At 43.7% G+C, this 21,027-nt stretch overlaps 1 protein-coding gene across 2 annotated transcripts in view; it reads right to left on the reverse strand.

The window, feature by feature from the left end:
• The window catches only part of LOC106560839 (breast cancer anti-estrogen resistance protein 1), a 137,047-nt gene that overhangs the window by 84,303 nt on the left and 31,717 nt on the right, over positions 1-21,027 (reverse strand). The window contains exon 2 of one of the 2 annotated variants that reach the window (XM_082957221.1): positions 4,582-4,626. The exons of the other annotated variant lie outside the window; for it this stretch is intronic. Coding sequence (XP_082813347.1) covers positions 4,582-4,626 — 45 coding nt within the window. The remainder of the gene's footprint in view (positions 1-4,581; positions 4,627-21,027) is intronic. 2 annotated transcript variants of the gene reach the window in all.

Below are 21,027 nucleotides of genomic sequence, written 5' to 3' on the forward strand. Positions count from 1 at the left end.
GTACCCTCCCTCTCCTAATGCTGTTGTGTTGTACCCTCCCTCTCCTAATGCTGTTGTGTTGTACCCTCCCTCTCCTAATGATGTTGTGTTGTACCCTCCCTCTCCTATAATGTTGTTGTGTTGTACCCTCCCTCTCCTAATGCTGTTGTGTTGTACCCTCCCTCTCCTAATGCTGTTGTGTTGTACCCTCCCTCTCCTAATGCTGTTGTGTTGTACCCTCCCTCTCCTATAATGTTGTTGTGTTGTACCCTCCCTCTCCTAATGATGTTGTGTTGTACCCTCCCTCTCCTATAATGCTGTTGTGTTGTACCCTCCCTCTCCTAATGATGTTGTGTTGTACCCTCCCTCTCCTATAATGCTGTTGTGTTGTACCCTCCCTCTCCTAATGATGTTGTGTTGTACCCTCCCTCTCCTATAATGTTGTTGTGTTGTACCCTCCCTCTCCTAATGCTGTTGTGTTGTACCCTCCCTCTCCTAATGCTGTTGTGTTGTACCCTCCCTCTCCTAATGCTGTTGTGTTGTACCCTCCCTCTCCTATAATGCTGTTGTGTTGTACCCTCCCTCTCCTAATGATGTTGTGTTGTACCCTCCCTCTCCTAATGCTGTTGTGTTGTACCCTCCCTCTCCTATAATGATGTTGTGTTGTACCCTCCCTCTCCTAATGCTGTTGTGTTGTACCCTCCCTCTCCTAATGCTGTTGTGTTGTACCCTCCCTCTCCTAATGCTGTTGTGTTGTACCCTCCCTCTCCTATAATGCTGTTGTGTTGTACCCTCCCTCTCCTAATGTTGTTGTGTTGTACCCTCCCTCTCCTAATGCTGTTGTGTTGTACCCTCCCTCTCCTAATGCTGTTGTGTTGTACCCTCCCTCTCCTATAATGATGTTGTGTTGTACCCTCCCTCTCCTAATGATGTTGTGTTGTACCCTCCCTCTCCTATAATGCTGTTGTGTTGTACCCTCCCTCTCCTAATGCTGTTGTGTTGTACCCTCCCTCTCCTAATGATGTTGTGTTGTACCCTCCCTCTCCTAATGCTGTTGTGTTGTACCCTCCCTCTCCTAATGATGTTGTGTTGTACCCTCCCTCTCCTAATGCTGTTGTGTTGTACCCTCCCTCTCCTAATGCTGTTGTGTTGTACCCTCCCTCTCCTATAATGCTGTTGTGTTGTACCCTCCCTCTCCTATAATGCTGTTGTGTTGTACCCTCCCTCTCCTAATGTTGTTGTGTTGTACCCTCCCTCTCCTATAATGTTGTTGTGTTGTACCCTCCCTCTCCTATAATGTTGTTGTGTTGTACCCTCCCTCTCCTAATGCTGTTGTGTTGTACCCTCCCTCTCCTAATGCTGTTGTGTTGTACCCTCCCTCTCCTAATGCTGTTGTGTTGTACCCTCCCTCTCCTAATGCTGTTGTGTTGTACCCTCCCTCTCCTAATGCTGTTGTGTTGTACCCTCCCTCTCCTATAATGCTGTTGTGTTGTACCCTCCCTCTCCTAATGCTGTTGTGTTGTACCCTCCCTCTCCTAATGCTGTTGTGTTGTACCCTCCCTCTCCTAATGCTGTTGTGTTGTACCCTCCCTCTCCTAATGCTGTTGTGTTGTACCCTCCCTCCCCTATAATGCTGTTGTGTTGTACCCTCCCTCTCCTAATGCTGTTGTGTAGTACCCTCCCTCTCCTAATGCTGTTGTGTTGTACCCTCCCTCTCCTAATCCTGTTGTGTTGTACCCTCCCTCTCCTATAATGCTGTTGTGTTGTACCCTCCCTCTCCTATAATGCTGTTGTGTTGTACCCTCCCTCTCCTAATGCTGTTGTGTTGTACCCTCCCTCTCCTAATGATGTTGTGTTGTACCCTCCCTCTCCTAATGCTGTTGTGTTGTACCCTCCCTCTCCTATAATGATGTTGTGTTGTACCCTCCCTCTCCTATAATGATGTTGTGTTGTACCCTCCCTCTCCTAATGCTGTTGTGTTGTACCCTCCCTCTCCTAATGCTGTTGTGTTGTACCCTCTCTCTCCTAATGATGTTGTGTTGTACCCTCCCTCTCCTAATCCTGTTGTGTTGTACCCTCCCTCTCCTAATGATGTTGTGTTGTACCCTCCCTCTCCTAATGCTGTTGTTTTGTACCCTCCCTCTCCTAATGATGTTGTGTTGTACCCTCCCTCTCCTAATGTTGTTGTGTTGTACCCTCCCTCTCCTATAATGATGTTGTGTTGTACCCTCCCTCTCCTAATGATGTTGTGTTGTACCCTCCCTCTCCTAATCCTGTTGTGTTGTACCCTCCCTCTCCTAATGATGTTGTGTTGTACCCTCCCTCTCCTAATGCTGTTGTTTTGTACCCTCCCTCTCCTAATGATGTTGTGTTGTACCCTCCCTCTCCTAATGCTGTTGTGTTGTACCCTCCCTCTCCTATAATGCTGTTGTGTTGTACCCTCCCTCTCCTATAATGATGTTGTGTTGTACCCTCCCTCTCCTAATGCTGTTGTGTTGTACCCTCCCTCTGCTAATGCTGTTGTGTTGTACCCTCCCTCTCCTAATGATGTTGTGTTGTACCCTCCCTCTCCTAATGCTGTTGTGTTGTACCCTCCCTCTCCTAATCCTGTTGTGTTGTACCCTCCCTCTCCTAATGCTGTTGTGTTGTACCCTCCCTCTCCTAATGCTGTTGTGTTGTACCCTCCCTCTCCTAATGCTGTTTTAATCCCATCACATTGTTATTTGCACAGCCGCTTGGAGTCAGTGTGAGAAGACATTAGCAGTGTTTTATCAGCCCTAGATCAGATCTGCTTAAGGAATGAAGAACGCCCTGGCTGATGAGCTGGCAATTGGAGCTTCATTTAGAGGCCATGGCTGAGATAGAGACCTGCACAGTGGGAGCCGCCATTAGAGAGCTGACGGGGCGCACAGCACTGCCACACAACCAAGTATAGCTCAGAGAGAAAAAGAGAAAGAAAGAGAAAAGAGGAGAGTGGGAAGAGGAAGGAGAAGAATAAGGAGAGGGGAAATGGAAGAGATTGGCAAGTGATGAGTAGTGACTAGAGTGTAGGGGAGATTGATTAAAAGATAGAGGGAGCGATAGGATGGATGGAAGGGATGGAGATGAGAGCAGAAGGGAAGCAACACAGAAAAGAATAGCAGCCTCTACACAGTTTCAGCTCGAGAAGAGGCACCAGCCCAGCTAACAACAAATGTTCCCACAACTTTAGAGAACGTTCTCTTAAGAGTCTCATTAGGTCATTAAATAACAATTTTAGAGGAATGTTCTTGTGATGTGCAAGGATGTCTCCAAGAGACCATCCCCTTAATGTCAAATACATCTTACCCAGAACATTAAGATCGTATGTTCTGAGAACAAGGCAACCATGTCCTGTGTATGTTTGGTGGGATGTTGATGAAATATTCTCCTAACCCATAGAAAACTGGACACGAATGTTCTTGCAACGTCCCATGAAACAAATCAAATGTATTTGTCACATACACATGGTTAGCAGGTGTTAATGCGAGTGTAGCGAAATGCTTCTGCTTCTAGTTCCGACCATGCAGTAATATCTAACAAGTAATATAACCTAACAATTCCACATCAACTACCTTAAACACACAAGTGTAAAGGAATGAATACGAATATGTACATAAAAATATATAAATGAGTGATGGCCGAACGGCATAGGCAAGATGTAATAGATGGTATAGAGTACAGTATATACATATGAGATGAGTATTGTAGGGTATGTAAACATATAAAGCGGCATTGTTTAAAGTGGCTAGTGATACATTACATCAGGATGGCAAGATGCAGTAGATGGTATAGAGTACAGTATATACATATGAGATGAGTAATGTAGGTTATGAAAACATTATATAAAGTGGCATTGTTTGAAGTGGCTAGTGATACATTTAATTACATCAAGATGGCAAGATGCAGTAGATGGTATAGAGTACAGTATATACATATGAGATGAGTAATGTAGGTTATGAAAACATTATATAAAGTGGCATTGTTTGAAGTGGCTAGTGATACATTTAATTACATCAAGATGGCAAGATGCAGTAGATGGTATGGCATACAGTATATACATATAACATTAATATTGGATATTCTGAGAACATGGTAAGCACGTTCTGGGTATGTTTTGTTTGAAATTAAGGGAACGTTCTCACTCTAACGCCAAAACACGCTAAAAAGGTTCTCAGAAGGTTTTTGCTTACATAGATATAATGTTCCCAATAACTAACAAAAAAATGGCCACTCAACCATTAGGGGAACATTACGGGTAACATTACAAACTCGTTCTCTCTCCCTAGAATTGCTAGTTGGGAGGTCAGTGGATGTCTGGAGGCAGTGGCACACTTACTCATTAATCATCACTGTAAACACGCAGTAGAGAACCCACATACATGCACAGTGCACACACCATGGATGTTTAGCTAGAACATCAATCAAACTGGTTAAGCAAACTGCACCACGCTCCAAAAACTAATCTCTCTGGTTAGTCCTGTGTTACATCTGGCCCTAGCCCATTTCTATAACAGGTTCAAGGTTCAGTTGTATATTCATCAACCAGTCAGTACTGACCACACGATGCAGTACTGTACCTACCTCTGATGATGCCCTCTGCAGGCAGTCAAACATTCTACAGAACACCTGGGAAGGAGGAAGTGATGAGATGACAATAATAAGTAAGGGAAGCGAGCAGCAGCTCGACACCAACATGCCCATCTTCATTTAATGCTAATTCTGTTTTGGAAAGCAGTGAAGCACCAACATCCCAGTGTCTGTGAGCATAAGCGTGAGCGTGTGTCAGGACCTAACTTCCTAACCTGTCAAGTCCTGTTCATATTTCATCGTTATGAATCTTGTTCTGGAGGCAGCACTGCAGAGTGGTCACTAGCTGTCACAGCCACAAAGTCATCAAATCCAAACTTTTAAACCTAACCCTAACCTTATCTCTAACCTTAACCACACTGCTAACCCTAATGCCTAACCCTAACCTTAAATGAAGACTGAAAATAACATTTTAGTTGTCATGAATTTTTACAACATAGCCAATTTTGACTTTGCAGCTGGTTTGTCTAAGGTCAAATCGCTCAGTTCTGCCTCCAGGACAAGACTCATGACAATAAACGTCAACATGCAAATGTGCCTGGAAATATTCCACCCTGTAGTAACATGCTATCATTGAGTGTGTAAAATGTCTTGTTAACCTCTCCCAAGCAGTCTCTAAGGTCTTCCTGTGGCTGCGGTGAAAACGTGTTGGGGAGGGGAAATCCCTGGTGACTTGCTGAGAGAGGTAACAGTACAGTAGAGTGCTGGGAGATAAGGGCTGATGAAACAACCTGTTGTTGACACAGCTGGCCTAGCCACCTCTGATCTGCTCTGTTTTATCTCTTTGTCTTTCATTACTTCAAAGCAACAAGGCCCTTTGAACCAACACAGACACAACCTAGGCCTAAACATAGACCTTTTCCAGGTTTAGAGAACAACTGCCAAAAAGTGTTAGTGTCACAGTTACAAAGCTTTAGCTAACGTAACATAGTGAACTAGACAGGTGAGAAGTTATTTAAGTGTGCATTATGGAAACAAACTAATTGAGGTATTAGATATCTGGTAATGTTTCAGGTGTCCATGTGTCGAGCAAACAGCACAAAAGACTGTTTGAACTGTCTGAGGAACAATAGCAGTCAGTGCTCCACCTGGGAACCCTATTATTACGCCCCCACACACAGCCAGCCCATCTCCCATGGCACTCCTAGGGACAGGCACCTCAAAGAGACCACAGCCTATATCAGCTTATCACATGATCCAGGTAACTGACCATGGATGTAGGAAACTAAACCTATGGATGTTACATTGAGCTGGGTGAATGGAATATGAATGACAGTCATCCAATATGCTGTAGTTGAAATAAGGCCATACTCGTTAAAAAAATTGTCCTCCCTAATAGTAAACAGCACTGACCACCACTGACTGACACACACACACACTAAACAGAGAGAGAGACTAGCACATTGCTGCTTCTGCTGACACAGGCCTCGGGGTCAGAGAGAGAGGTTACTATGGCTACCAGCCCTGAAGGACCCTTTGAGACAGACCGGTCTTGTCCAGTTCTGCTGATAAGACAATCGATGTGGCGCGCCGCATTCTTCTGTGGCGATCCATCAGCACAGGTCACACGCAACACGCCACAATGATTATACATGGGCTATGTCCTCTAACCCACTGCTCATTCTTCATCCTCTCTACACAGCACATAGCACAGGTTGTCTCACTGGACACAACAGAGCTGCCTCAGAACACCTACAGCTAGCGCCACTAATCACACTGACATCAGAGCATAAAGTATGCCTGAAAACACCTCCTTCTGTTGTGGGACTCTGTAGGTTTTAACAAGTAAAACATAGTTAAATGTAGCAAAGTGTTTTCTCTGTGGTAAAACAAACAGTGACGGCGGTCAGCCAGAAAGCAGGTCAAGTAAACACGACCAATCAGCGCTGCATGGAGGGAGCGCAGGCCCTCTGATAATGCATCTCAGCCTCCTCCAATTAGCATTGCTCTGGGGCGGAGGGAGGGAAGGAGGGAAGGAGGGAGGAAGGGAGGGAGGGATGAGGAGGGAGGGAGGCAAGGAGGGACAGAGGCAAGGAAGGAGGGGGGAGAGGAGGGTGGGAGATGCAGCACATTATGGTATAACAATGTTGTAGCATCACTGTTTACAAAAAATAAACATCTAGTCACTATGTTACATAGTAATAACCGTTTCTAGCGTTTGGGTTGTACAATTATTTTAATAGATTTAAAGGACACATTAAATCAGTCTGCAGATTCTGATTTTTAAGCCTCAGACACACCAACTTTCTGTTGATCACATAGCACAGATCGTATGTCGATCAGCCTCTTTAAAAATATTCCACACCACAAGGTGGCAGTAGCTTTTTTAAGCAAAGTTTGGCTTGTGACTGCTGTTGATAGCTAATGTTAGCTAACTAGCAAGCTGTGCTAATGTCACAGATAGAACCAGCGGAGCAACTTTGGTTTTAGAAGTGGTTTGTACAAAACGATATAATACAGTACCAGTCAAAAGTTTACTCATTCAAGGGTTTTGCTTTATTTTTACTATTTTCTACATCGTAGAAAGTGTTAAAACCTGTTGGGGCTAGGGAGCAGTATTTTCACGGCCGGATAAAAACGTACCCGATTTAAACTGGTTACTACTCTTGCCCAGAAACGAGAATATGCATATAATTAGTAGATCTGGATAGAAAACACTCTAAAGTGTCTAAAACTGTTTGAATGGTGTCTGTGAGTATAACAGAACTCATATGGCAGGCCAAAACCTGAGAAGATTCCATACAGGAAGTGCCCTGTCTGACAATTTGTTGTCCTTCTGTTGCATCTCTATCAAAAATACAGCATCTGTGCTGTAACGAGACACTTTCTAAGGCTTCCATTGGCTCTCTAAAGCCGCCAGAAAGTGGAATGGGGTGTCTGCTGTCTCTGGGCAAACTACAGCAGCTCTGTTTGTGAGTGGTCAGCCTGGGGACAGTGAGACTGAGATGCGCGTGTGCACGAGACTTTTTCTTTCAGCCTTTGAATGAATACAACGTTGCCTGGTTGGAATATTATCGCTATTTTACGAGAAAAATAGCATAAAAATAGATTTTAAACAGCGTTTGACATGCTTCTAAGTACGGTAATGGAATATTTTGAATTTTTTTGTCACAAAATGCGCCCGCGTGTTACCCTTCGGATAGTGACCTGAACGCACGAACAAAACGGAGGTATTTGGAGATAACTATGGATTATTTGGAACCAAAACAACATTTGTTGTTGAAGTAGAAGTCCTGGGAGTGCATTCTGACGAAGAACAGCAAAGGTAATCCAATTTTTCTAATAGTAATTCTGAGTTTAGTGAGCCCCAAACTTGGTGGGTGTCAAATTAGCTAGCCTGTGATGGCCGAGCTATGTACTCAGAATATTGCAAAATGTGCTTTCACCAAAAAGCTATTTTAAAATCTGACACCGCGATTGCATAAAGGAGTTCTGTATCTATAATTCTTAAAATAATTGTTATGTATTTTGTCAACGTTTATCATGAGTAATTTAGTAAATTCACCGGAAGTTTTCGGTGGGTATGCTAGTTCTGAACATCACATGCTAATGTAAAAAGCTGTTTTTTGATATAAATATGAACTTGATTGAACAAAACATGCATGTATTGTATAACATAATGTCCTAGGAGTGTCATCTAATGAAGATCATCAAAGGTTAGTGCTGCATTTAGCTGTGGTTTTGGTTTGAGAAACATGAGCAATGGACATTACACCGGTGGAAATCTGTCCTTTGGTCTGATGAGTCCAAATTTGATATTTTTGGTTTCAACCGCCGTGTCTTTGTGAGACGCAGAGTAGGTGAACGGATGATCTCCGCATGTGTGGTTCCCACCGTGAAGCATGGAGGAGGTGTAATGGTGTGGGAGTGCTTTGCTAGTGACACTGTCTGTGATCTATTTAGCATTCAAGGCACACTTAACCAGCATGGCTACCACAGCATTCTGCAACGATACACCATCCCATCTGGTTTGCGCTTAGAGGGACTATCATTTGTTTTTCAACAGGACAATGACCCAACACCTCCAGGCTGTGTAAGGGCTATTATCCAATTGGATAAACACTCCAAACAGCCTACCCAACCGCTCGGAGGCATCTGCATGGTGCTAAAGCACACCTTTGCCTTGTTTTGTACCACATTCCAAAGATAAAACTGGGGGGGGACAAAAATGCAATTTCAGAATGTGGGGGGGACATGTCCCCAGTGAAAGTTGCGTACCTGGATAGTACAATGAGACAGATATTTCACTGTATGTATAAATGTGAAGTAGCCGGTTGGCTTTTCCACTCGCTACCAAATATGGTGGTGAGAGGAAGCTCAGTGGCCGGAAGTGGGAGAAGATGGATCATGATGGATTTTGGCAGACATTCTGCTAATTTTCTCATCGATTAAACATTTGATCTCAATACAGTTTTCTGTTTCCAAAACTAGAATATGTAATTTCCAAGATGGCGTAGCAGTCGGTCGTGTGTTGTGTCTGTCTTATTATTTTCCTTTGTCTTATCCAGTGTAAATAGCCATTTTTCTCGTATACATTTTAATCTCACTTTCTATCTACAAACTAAATATATTTTCCTGCAACCTGCCTCACCCAATGTGGTACGGTCCTGCTATTTTTATTCCTTATAACTGGAACCTTTATCAGGAGCTAGCCAGCTAACTAGCTACTAGTCTTTGTTATCCACGGTTAGCAGTCTTCACCTTTTAGCTCGGACACCGCCAGCTTTAGCTCGGACAATACATGCCAGTCTGCACAGCGCGATATCAACCCAGAGCATATCAGACTGCTTTTCTCTACCACATCACCGGATTCCTGCCGATCTGGATCATTACACCGGATCATCGCAGCTAGCTAGCTGCTACCGAGTGGCTACTGTTAGCTAACGTCTCTGTCCCGAAGCAAGCACCAGTTAGCCTTGAGCTAGGCCCATATACCAACTAATTCTAGGGCTACAATACCTCTTTTTCCAATTGGCCTGGACTCTTTGTTGTCGACGCGGACCCCCTCCGATCAATCACGACTGGTCTGCCGGTCGTGTGGTCTCAACGTGATTTTCCGTTGTGATGTAGCCGAAGACCCATCTTCTTGCCCCGGCCTGCTAGCTTTCTAAGCGCCATGTCTCCCACTTGCCTAGCGTAGTACTGACAACTGAACAGCTCCCTGACTCACCTATTGCTGTTCTTTGTACCCTATGATCACTCGGCTACACAGCTGATGCCCCCTGGTCTGTTTCAATAACACGGTACCTCATTTTGTTTATGTGTCGGCCCCAGCCTCGAACTCATGTCCTGTATGTACATAACTGACCCTCTGCCCATTCATCGCCATTTACCCGTTGTTGTCTTAGCTCTCCCGATCAACACCTGTGGCTGCTTTATGCCTCTCTCTACTGTCAATATGCCTCTCTCTTATGTCAATATGCCTTGCCAACTGCTGTCTCGGCTAGTCCTTATTGTTTTATTTCACTGTAGAGCCCTCAGTCCCGCTTGTATGTACATTATGCCCTGAATCTATTCCACCACGCCCAGAAATCTGGTCCTTTTATTCTCTGTTCCCAACGCACTAGACGACCAGTTCTTATAGCCTTTAGCCGTACCCTTATCCTACTCCTCCTCTGTTCCTCTGGTGATGTAGAGGTTAACCCAGGCCCTGTAGACTCCAGTACCACACCTATTCCCCAGGCGCTATCCTTTGTTGACTTCTGTAACCGTAAATGCCTTGGTTTCATGCATGTTAACATCAGAAGCCTCCTCCCTAAGTTTGTTTTATTCACTGCTTTAGCACACTCCGCCAACCCTGATGTCCTAGCATGTCTAAATCCTGGCTTAGCAAGGCCACCAAAAATTCTGAAATGTTCCATCCCCAACTAGAACATTTTCTGCCAAGATAGAACTGCCAAAGGGAGCGGGGTCGCAATCTACTGCAGAGAAAGTCTGCAGAGTTCTGTCATGCTATCCAGGTCTGTGCCCAAACAGTTCGAGCTTCTACTTTTAAAAATCCACCTTTCCAGAAATAAGTCTCTCACTGTTGCCGCTAGCTATAGACCCCCCTCAGCCCCCAGTTGTGCCCTAAAACACTTCATTGAGCAGGCCTTTCTAATCGACCTGTCCCGGGTATCCTGGAAGGATATTGACCTCATCCCGTCAGAATAGGATGGCTGGTTATTCTTTAAAAGTGCTTTTCTCACCATCTTAAATAAGCATGCCCCATAAAAAAATGTAGAACTAAGAACAGATATAGCCCTTGGTTCACTCCAGACTTGACTGCCCTTGACCAGCACAAAAACATCCTCTGGCGTACTGCATTAGCATCGAATAGCCCCCGATGCTAATATGCAACTTTTCAGGGAAGTTAGGAACCAATATACACAGTCAGTTAGGAGGGCAAAGCCTAGCTTTTTCAAACAGAAATTTGCATCCTGTAGCACAAATTCCCAAAAGATTTGGGACACTGTAAAGTCCATGGAGAATGAGAGCACCTCCTCCCTGCACTGAGGCTAGGAAACACTGTCACCACCGATAAATCCACGATAATTGAGAATTTCAATAAGCATTTTTCTACGGCTGGCCATTCTTTCCACCTGGCTATCCCTACCCCGGGCCAACAGCTCTGCACCCCCTGCAGCAACATGCATAAGCCCCCTTGTTCAGGGGCAGAAGAACAGATTTTTACTTTGTCAGCTTGGGGATTTGATCTTCCAACCTTTCGGTTACTAACACTCTAACCACTAGGCTACCTGCCGCCCCAATCCCTTACCGATCTCTGCACAGCCCATCTGTACACAGCCCATCTGTAAATAGCCCATCCCTATATTGTTATTTATTGCCTTACCTCCCTAATCTTATTACATTTGCACACACTGTATATCGATTTTTCTATTGTGTTATTGACTGTGTTTCTTTATCCCATGTATAACTCTGTGTTGTTGTTTTTGCCGCACTGCTTTGCTTTATCTTGGCCAGGTCGCAGTTGTAAATGAGCACTTGTTCTCAACTGGCCTACTTGGTTAAATAAAGGTGACATTTAAAAAAAAATGCGTGTTTGTTCTGCCCACTAGGATTAATTTGCTTCCTTCGGAAACAACAGGCTGTGGTCTATCTTGAGTTAGTTATACAAATCTTTGCTAATGTTGTTGCTAACTAAATATAATTTGTATTAAGCCCTTGTTGATACTAGCCAGACGGCCACAAGTAGATTAATAATGTAGCTAGCAAAATTATGAATAAATCACAATGGAATTGTTTTTGAATGAAGCAGCTGCCTGTTAGCAACCGAAAATCAGTGGAGTAGCTAGCTATGTTGTGCTAACTGGCAAATGGTGATGCGAACCGTCTAGCTAATGTTAGCTAGCAAGCAAACTAGCACTGGCAGTATGGTATAATAGAGAGTGAAATTCATTATTTCTTCATCATCTTGCTAGACAGTTAGCTTTGTAAAGTATTTAGTATTGTGTGCATTGTGCTGCACTTACCACCCCGTTTGTTACATATTAAGTGTGTGACTGCCTGGCTCAGCTAACTAATAAACAAGTCCACATTATCAAACCTAACAAAAACATCCTACTATGTTCAAGCACAAAACTCCGCCCCCAGGTGGTAAGGGTAGGTAACAACACATCTGCCACACTGATCCTCAACACAGGGGCCCCTCAGGGGTGTGTGCTCAGCCCCCTCCTGTACACCCTGTTCACTCATGACTGCATGGCCAGGCACGACTCCAACACCATCATTAAATTTGCCGATGACACAACAGTGTTAGACCTGATCACCGACAACAACGAGACAGCCTATAGGGAGGAGGTCAGAGACCTGGCCGTGTGGTGCCAGGACAACAACCTCTCCCTCAACGTGATCAAGACAAAGGAGATGATTGTGGACTACAGGAAAAAGAGGACCGAGCATGCTCCCATTCTCATCGACGGGGCTGTAGTAGAGCAGGTTGAGAGCTTCAAGTTCCTTGGTGTCCACATCACCAACAAACTAACATGGTCCAAGCACACCATGACAGTCGTGAAGCGGGCATGACAGAACCTATTCCCCCTCAGGAGACTGAAAAGATTTGTCATGGGTCCTAAGCATCCTGCCATCCCAGGACCTCTATACCAGGCGGTGTCAGAGGAAGGCCCTGAAAATTGTCAAAGACTCCAGCCACCCCAGTCATAGACTGTTCTCTCTGCTACCACACGGCAAGCTGTACCGGAGCGCCAAGTCTAGGACCAAGAGGCTTCTAAACAGCTTCTACCCCCAAGCCATAAGACTCCTGAACATCTAGTCAAATGGCTACCCAGACTATTCACATCCCCCCCCCCCCCCCCCCCCCCTCACTGCCACTCTCTGTTGTCATCTATGCATAGTCACATTAATTAACTCTACCTACATGTACATACTACCTCAACTAACCGGTGCCCCCGCACATTGACTCTGTACTGGCACCCACCTGTATTTAATTACTTGTTACTTTTATCTCTTATTCTTATCTGTATTTTTTGAAACTGCACTGTCGGTTAGGGGCTCGTAAGTAAGCATTTCACTGTAAGGTCTACACCTGTTGTATTCGGCGCATGTGACTAATAGAATTTGATTTGATTTGATAAGGAGAAGACAAGCGATTAAGACATTCATTTTGATTAAGACATTAATGAGCGAGCTAGGACGGATATAACTATAACTACTATATCAATATAACTATTTATTCAGCACTTTTGAAATGTACAGCAACAGAATTCAGAACATGGACCGTTTTTACAGTGTTCTCCATGTACCTCCTGAGAAAGCACTGAGCTAGGCTGAAACACCTGTATGTTGGAGCTGCCTTACTCAAGAAAGCAAAAAAGAGACCATGTTTGTTTGTGGCTTTATTAACTCAATGATTATAAAAATAATGTTTTAGCTAAACAGGTGGGGCTCAAAACAGGTGGGGATCTTCTCCACCTGCCCTGAATGACGGGTTGCCACTGCAGCTTTATTGTTTTAGTTAGAACAATTCTGATGAAAAGGGGATGGATTACACTGGAAAAACGGCCCTATTGTTTTCCTTTTTCTTGTCATTCCTGTCGGCTCCCCTCCGTGGAGGTTCATGCTCTCTAATTGGCTCAAAGTCAAGTTGTCAGCCACTGATGAGCAGGGCGATTCTACAAGTAGAAAAGGCAGGGTCATCAGTACCAGGTCAGTACGCAGCAGGTTTGTCTATTGTTCTAGCAAGAGAAGGAACGGCCTCCTACAGTGCCTATCGGCCGTCAGTTCTCTGTGTGTCTGACCTCTTAAATCCCCTACTCTCCCTCAGCCTGCTCTCTCTCTCTTACCAGGCAGGAGAGACTGATAGGTAAAACACTGCTCAGTGATCTGTCCTCCTAGCTCCACAACAAGCCAGTGTGCCTAGGTCAGTCAGCACACACACACAAACACACACACACACAAAAACAAATACAGACACACACATCAACTCAGATCAGCATCACGTAGGGCTGTGACGATTATGGAATTTTGGGTAAAGAATAATTGTCATGCAAATGGCCATGGCTATTGTCAAACTTGTCATTTTTGTTGAAAAGTATTTTGAGCTTGTAATGTATCATCGCATCTTTGAAAATTAGCAACAACATACCTAATGAATAGAACCCACTGTTGGTGACAACCCCGTCTCAAAAACTAACTTATTTTGACACCCACCCTTCTAAAATGAATAATAGACGATTATGACGCTAAGTTCACGTTATTGTCCATAATTGTCAGTTACATGATTATGCGATTATTGTGCCAGGCCTACGTCACAGGGCACTCTGGATAGAGGGAGAAAAAATAAGGCGGGTTGAGCAGAGCTAGAACACTGCCTCCCTGAGAGCACATGAGCAAGGGGTGCAGAGAGAGCTTTTTATACCTCCTCATAAGTGGAGTAGGCTAATTGGAAAATGAGTCCTACTTTAATTCAAAATAATAACAATAGCATTTCCTGGCCCTGCTTATTCAGAGATGAAAACTTTTCAAAAGGCTATGTCAGCCCACGCAGGGGAAACGCTTTTACATATTCACCTCTGGCTGTTCCTCCCAAACATGATCGATGAAGTCCCAGGAGGAAGGAGGGGCCTAAATACTGGGAGGACACTGACTGGGGAGCATACTGACAAAAACATTTCATTTCTGGTTCTTCAGTGAATGTTTGTTGTCTAGCAGCAGCATCCCATCAGGATTTAAAGGGGGAGCAGTGGGATGCGGTTTGTGCGGAGGAGGAGATGGAATGAGGGCTGGCTGGAATGAGATTTGTGTTAACGCTGATTTAGAGTCCCTCAGACCAATGTCAATCACATGTCAATGACCAGAGCCTGTAAGAAGCCTGAGAGGACTGGGGGAGGATTAAGGCTGTGAGTTCACAGATGGCACCAAAGTCATCTATTCTCAGGAGGGCACTGTAAAAAGTGAAATAAAAGCAAGCCTAAATATCTTATATTGAGTGATAATTCACTTTAAATTTGTTTTTGTTTTCTTGTTTTTTTGTACCAAGCTAAATTATCTAACATCATGTAACCTAAAAAAGTCTTAATACAAGTAATTTATCTTATTTATTTAATTTCGGAAGTCTGTTCCAAAGTATTCCCACGCATAATAGAGATATATGTGATCGTATACAAATGTAAGCAAGGTTTCAAATGATAGTTTCAGTCAAATATTACATCTATTAGATTTAACCTTTATTTAACAAGGCAAGTTAATTAAGAACAAATTCATATTTACAACGATGGCCTACCCCGGACGAGACTGGGCCAAATGTGCGCCGCCCTATGGGACTTCCGATCACGGCCGGTTGTGATACAGCCCTAGATCGAACCCGGGTCTGTAGTGACGCCTCTAGCACTGCGATGCAGTGCCTTAGACTGCACCACTGACGATCCCTGCAGTAGAGAGAATCTGAGTTGTAAGTTCCTCAGGTGGTTAAAGAAATCCAGGACCTCTCCAAATACTACCGCTGCACCACCGAATTGCTCCATCCACGACCGCAAGGCCCTCCAGCGGGTGGTAAAGACGACCAGTACATCACTGGGACTGTGCTCCCACCCATCCAGGACATCTACTCAAAACAATGCCTGAGGAAGGCCCGCAGCATCATCAAGGACCCCACACACCCCAGCCACAAGCTGTTCACTCCCTTACCATCGGGCAGATGGTATTGGAGCATGAGGTTTGATACCAACAGGCTCAGAGAAAGTTTCTATTTGCAAGCCATCAGACTGTTGAACACCTGAACTGGACTGACCACCTGCTCTGATTCTCTGCACCTTAGCACACATGCACTCACTCACATACACACAGGTCAAAACAGCTGCTACCAGACTAATTATTATAGCTAAATATGGCAAAATGTAAATACTTACCCCCCAAAACACAAGTAAATATTGGACTATAAATTGTGCCTTCCTGTATTATACTTATGCTAAAATGTTTATTCTATTCTACTGAGCCATTTACTTTAAGTTCATATTCTTATCTTTTATTATTTTTGTTGCATTGTTGAAAAGGAACCTGGAAGTAAGCATTTTGTTGGACAGTGCACGTCTCCCCTGTACATACTGTACGACTAATAGCGTTGAAAAGGGTCGAAAACTTTCCGGTAAATTTCCAAAAATTCCGATGGGAAGTTAAGCCCGGGAATTTTGGGAATTTTGCTTAAATTCATCAAAAAAGTTAGCTTATAACAGTGAACCTTTTTTGTGGGATACACATAAGGCAATTCTAGGTCTTGTGGCATATTTGGTTAACCTCTTACATCTAGACGTTCCGCTAGCGGAACACCTGCTCCAATATCCAATGATAGGCGTGGCGCGAATTACAAATTCCTCAAAAATACAAAAACTTCAATTTTTCAAACATATGACTATTTCACAGCATTTTAAAGACAAGACTCTCCTTTATCTAACCACACTGTCCGATTTCAAAAAGGCTTTACAGCGAAAGCAAAACATTAGATTATGTCAGCAGAGTACCAAGCCAGAAATAATCAGACACCCATTTTTCAAGCTAGCATATAATGTCACAAAAACCCAGAAGACAGCTAAATGCAGCACTAACCTTTGATGATCTTCATCAGATGACACACCTAGGACATTATGTTATACAATACATGCATGTTTTGTTCAATCAAGTTCATATTTATATCAAAAAACTGCTTTTTACATTAGCATGTGACGTTCAGAACTAGCATACCCCCCGCAAACTTCCGGGGAATTTGCTAACAATTTACTAAATTACTCACGATAAACGTTCACAAAAAGCATAACAATTATTTTAAGAATTATAGATACAGAACTCCTCTATGCACTCGATATGTCCGATTTTAAAATAGCTTTTTGGTGAAAGCACATTTTGCAATATTCTAAGTACATAGCCCAGCCATCACGGGCTAGCTATTTAGACACCCGGCAAGTTCAGCACTCACCAATATCAGATTTACTATTATAAAAGTTTGATTACCTTTTGTTGTCTTCGTCAGAATGCACTCCCAGGACTGCTACTTCAATAACAAATGTTGGTTTGGTCCAAAATAATCCATCGTTATATCCGAATAGCGGCGTTTTGTTCGTGCGTCCCAGACACTATCCGAAATGATAAATCAGGGTCGCGCGCATGGCGCAATTCGTGACAAAAAAAATCTAAATATTCCATTACCGTACTTCGAAGCATGTCAACCGCTGATTAGAATCCATTTTTATGCCGTATTTTTCTCGTAAAAAAGCGATAATATTCCGACCGGGAATGTCCATTTAGCTAAACAGAGGAAAGAAAACAAAGCTTTCGGTCGACGCGGGCACGAGCCTGAGTCTCACAGTACTGTAACCAGCCACTACCCAAACGCGCTACTTTTTTTCAGCCAGAGCCTGCAAAGCCACGATTCAGCATTTCACCGCCTTCTGAGAGCCTATGGCAGCCGTAGGAAGTGTCACGGGACAGCTAAGATCCTCACTCTTCAATAAACAGAGACAAGAAGAACGACACCTTGTCAGACAGGCCACTTCCTGCATGAAATCTTCTCAGGTTTTTGCCTGCCATATGAGTTCTGTTATACTCACAGACACCATTCAAACAGTTTTAGAAACTTTAGGGTGTTTTCTATCCAAAGCCAATAATTATATGCATATTCTAGTTACTGGGCAGGAGTAGTAACCAGATTAAATCGGGTACGTTTTTTATCCAGCCGTGAAAATACTGCACCCTAGCCATAACAGGTTAAACATTCCCCAAATCAATGGAATTGCAACCCTCTGCATGTACAGTGCGTTCTTCGATCACATGTACAGCTGATTCTCCAGATATTGCACACTAATGAGATGCTATTGAGCCCACACTGTCTGAGCCAAGGACTACATGCTTACAAGTTTTGATTACAATACTGGGTGGGGTGAATATATTTTATATGACATAGATGATTTTTTGTTAAATAGTAGCCTACAGCTAAGTGTTTTTAAATCATTTCTAAATTGTTAACAATTTCTGCTAATTAGTTTTTGCTACCATGTGGGTTTTAGCTTGCTTGAGCCTGCTAACTGAGGAGTGTTAATTCACCTGTTTCCATACATGTTTAATGTTAAAACATTTATCTTACAAAGGAGTTGTTTAATCCAACTGCTTAACTATTTATCTGTACATTGAATTGTATTTGGGGTTTCTTTACTTTTTTTTCTTCTAATCTTTACAGGAAAATGCCACGGGCACTATCTGATGTTTGGAGACATTTCACTGCAGCTAATGCAGAAGGAAAAGCTGTAAACACTTGCAAATACTGTGCCAAATCATATGTGAAGAATGCAACAAAGATGCAGAATCATCAGGCCAAGTGCATAAAGTTCCCTCAGCGCTCACAACAAGCAAGCTCTGACAAAAGTGCCTCCACTTATATTTGAGGGGAAAATTATGAATCAGACACCTTATCGATAGCAACAGCTCATGGTCCTCCTGGAATCTGAAGTTTTTTTTGACTCAATGGAGGAATGTAGTCAGAGAAATGCTGATGAATGTCTTGCTCGAGCTGTGTATGCAACTGGTTCACCTCTGATGCTCACAGGCAATATGTATTGGAAAAGATTTCTGAATGTTCTTCGCCCAGCATACACCCCTACAACCAGACATGCTTTATCTACTCATTTGCTGGATGCAGAGTTCAAGTGAAGGTCAAGCAAATCATAGAGAAAGCAGACTGTATTGCAATCATCTCTTATGGGTGGTTGAATGTTCGTGGGCAAGGAATAATTAACTACATCATCTCCACCCCTCAACCAATATTCTACAAGAGCACAGACACAAGGACAACAGACAAACCAGTCTCTACATTGCAGATGAGCTGAAAGCAGTCATCAATGACCTTGGACCACAGAAGGTATTTGCACTGGTGACAGACAATGCTGTGAACATGAAGGCTGCTTGGTCTAAAGTGGAGGAGTCCTACCCTCACATCACACCCATTGGCTGTGCTGCTCATGCATTGAATCTGCTCCTCAACAACATAATGGCACTGAAAACAATGGATACACTCTACAAGAGAGCCAAGGAAATGGTTATGTATGTGAAGGGTCATCAAGTTATAGCAGCAATCTACCTCACCAAGCAAAGTGAGAAGAATAAGAGCACCACATTGAAGCTGCCCAGCAATACCCGTTGGGGTGGTGTTGTCATCATGTTTGACAGTCTCCTGGAGGGGAAGGAGTCTCTCCAAGAAATGGCCATATCACAGTCTGCCGATATGGACAGCCCCATCAAGAGGATCCTCCTGGATGATGTATTTTGGGAGAGAGTGGTAAGCAGCCTGAAACTCCTAAAACCTATAGCAGTAGCCATTGCACGTTTTGAGGTAGACAATGCCATCCTGTCTGATGTTCAGACTCTGCTTGCAGATGTAAGAGAAGAAATCCGTACTGCCCTGCCCACTTCACTGTTGCTCCAAGCATTGGAAACTGCAGTTTTGAAATATATCAAAGCAGCATACATGTTGGACCCCAAGTATGCTGGCAAAAGCATCCTGTCTGGTGCAGAGATCAACAAGGCCTATGGTGTCATCACTACCGTGTCTCGCCACTTTGGCCTGGATGAGGGCAAGGTTCTTGGCAGTCTGGCAAAGTACACTTCCAAGCAAGGGCTTTGGGATGGAGATGCAATATGGCAATCATGCCAACATATCTCATCAGCCACCTGGTGGAAGGGACTTTGTGGATCTGAGGCTCTTTCCCCTGTTGCCTCCATCATCCTCCAAATCCCATCAACATCAGCCGCCTCAGAGCGCAACTGGCCCTTGTTTGGGAACACACACACCAAAGCACGCAACAGGCTGACCAATACAAAGGTTGAAAAATCGGTGGCCATCCGGTCAAATTTGAGACTTTTTGAGCATGACAACGAGCCATCATCAACGAGGTTGGAAAGTGACAGTGAAGATGAGGCCTCAGAGTCTGATGTTCAAGAGGTGGACATTGAGGAGGTCCAGGGAGAAGACATGGAAGCCTGAGAGGAAGACAACCAAAGCTTTAGTATCTAGACTATCATTTTACAGATGTATGTTGAAAAAGTTTTTGGGAGATGCAATGGATCATTGAGGATCATTCAATATTTCCTTTCTTTTGTTGTTCAGTGAAATCATCCCATGTGTAGAGTCAACTCATTTAATTAAAGTTCAATTCGTAACTTTTTTAATTTCTATTAGAAGGATTTAATAATTTGCAATTATGTCTACTTATGATTAAGGTAAAAGGTTTATGTTTCTGTCTCCATATGATATGGAAAACTACATCCAATGCAAAAATATACATTCAAATGGTATTAATATTAATTTGCATATATTTCCATTAATTCCCATATATTCCCGTTCATTCCCATATATTCCCACGGAAAGTTTCCACCTCCGAATATTCCCCAAAATTTGCAAACATAACTAATAAAACGTTAAACTTGAAACATTGGAGGAGGAGCTGAAAAATAATGCCGCTGCAAAACAGCTCCTATGTTCTGTTTAAGCTCAGAGCACACATGGCTGCATGCTCACTCTACATTGTGAAACTGGGGCGAATGGCTCAAATGAACCTGCACTGGTGGCATTTAGGGCATAGACCTACTCCCTGCCGCTTGGCAAAAGCAGTATTTACGTAGCAGATTTCCCCCGCTTACAATCCTGATTCTACAAGCCCAAAGCTGTGCAGCTCTTGCATGTAATAGCTCTGAAACATTGAAAATCACCTCTACAGCAATGCAACAATGCATCGGGGGTCAGCCATCCTAACCCCCCCCCCCCCCCGCCCCCCCCCCCCCCCACACACACACACACAAACACACACTGGTTATAGCTAGCTAAAGCCTGTGTAGCAGAATGAGAGATATGACTGCCTTGGCTTTTGAGAGACAGACAGGCTGAGGCCCAGGGCAGGTAGTGCCAGTAGGGTGACCACATTTAAAATACCCAAATGCAGG

The sequence above is a fragment of the Salmo salar genome, chromosome 10 (assembly GCF_965601325.2).
Source record: "Salmo salar chromosome 10, fSalSal1, whole genome shotgun sequence".
Lineage (NCBI taxonomy): Eukaryota > Metazoa > Chordata > Actinopteri > Salmoniformes > Salmonidae > Salmo > Salmo salar.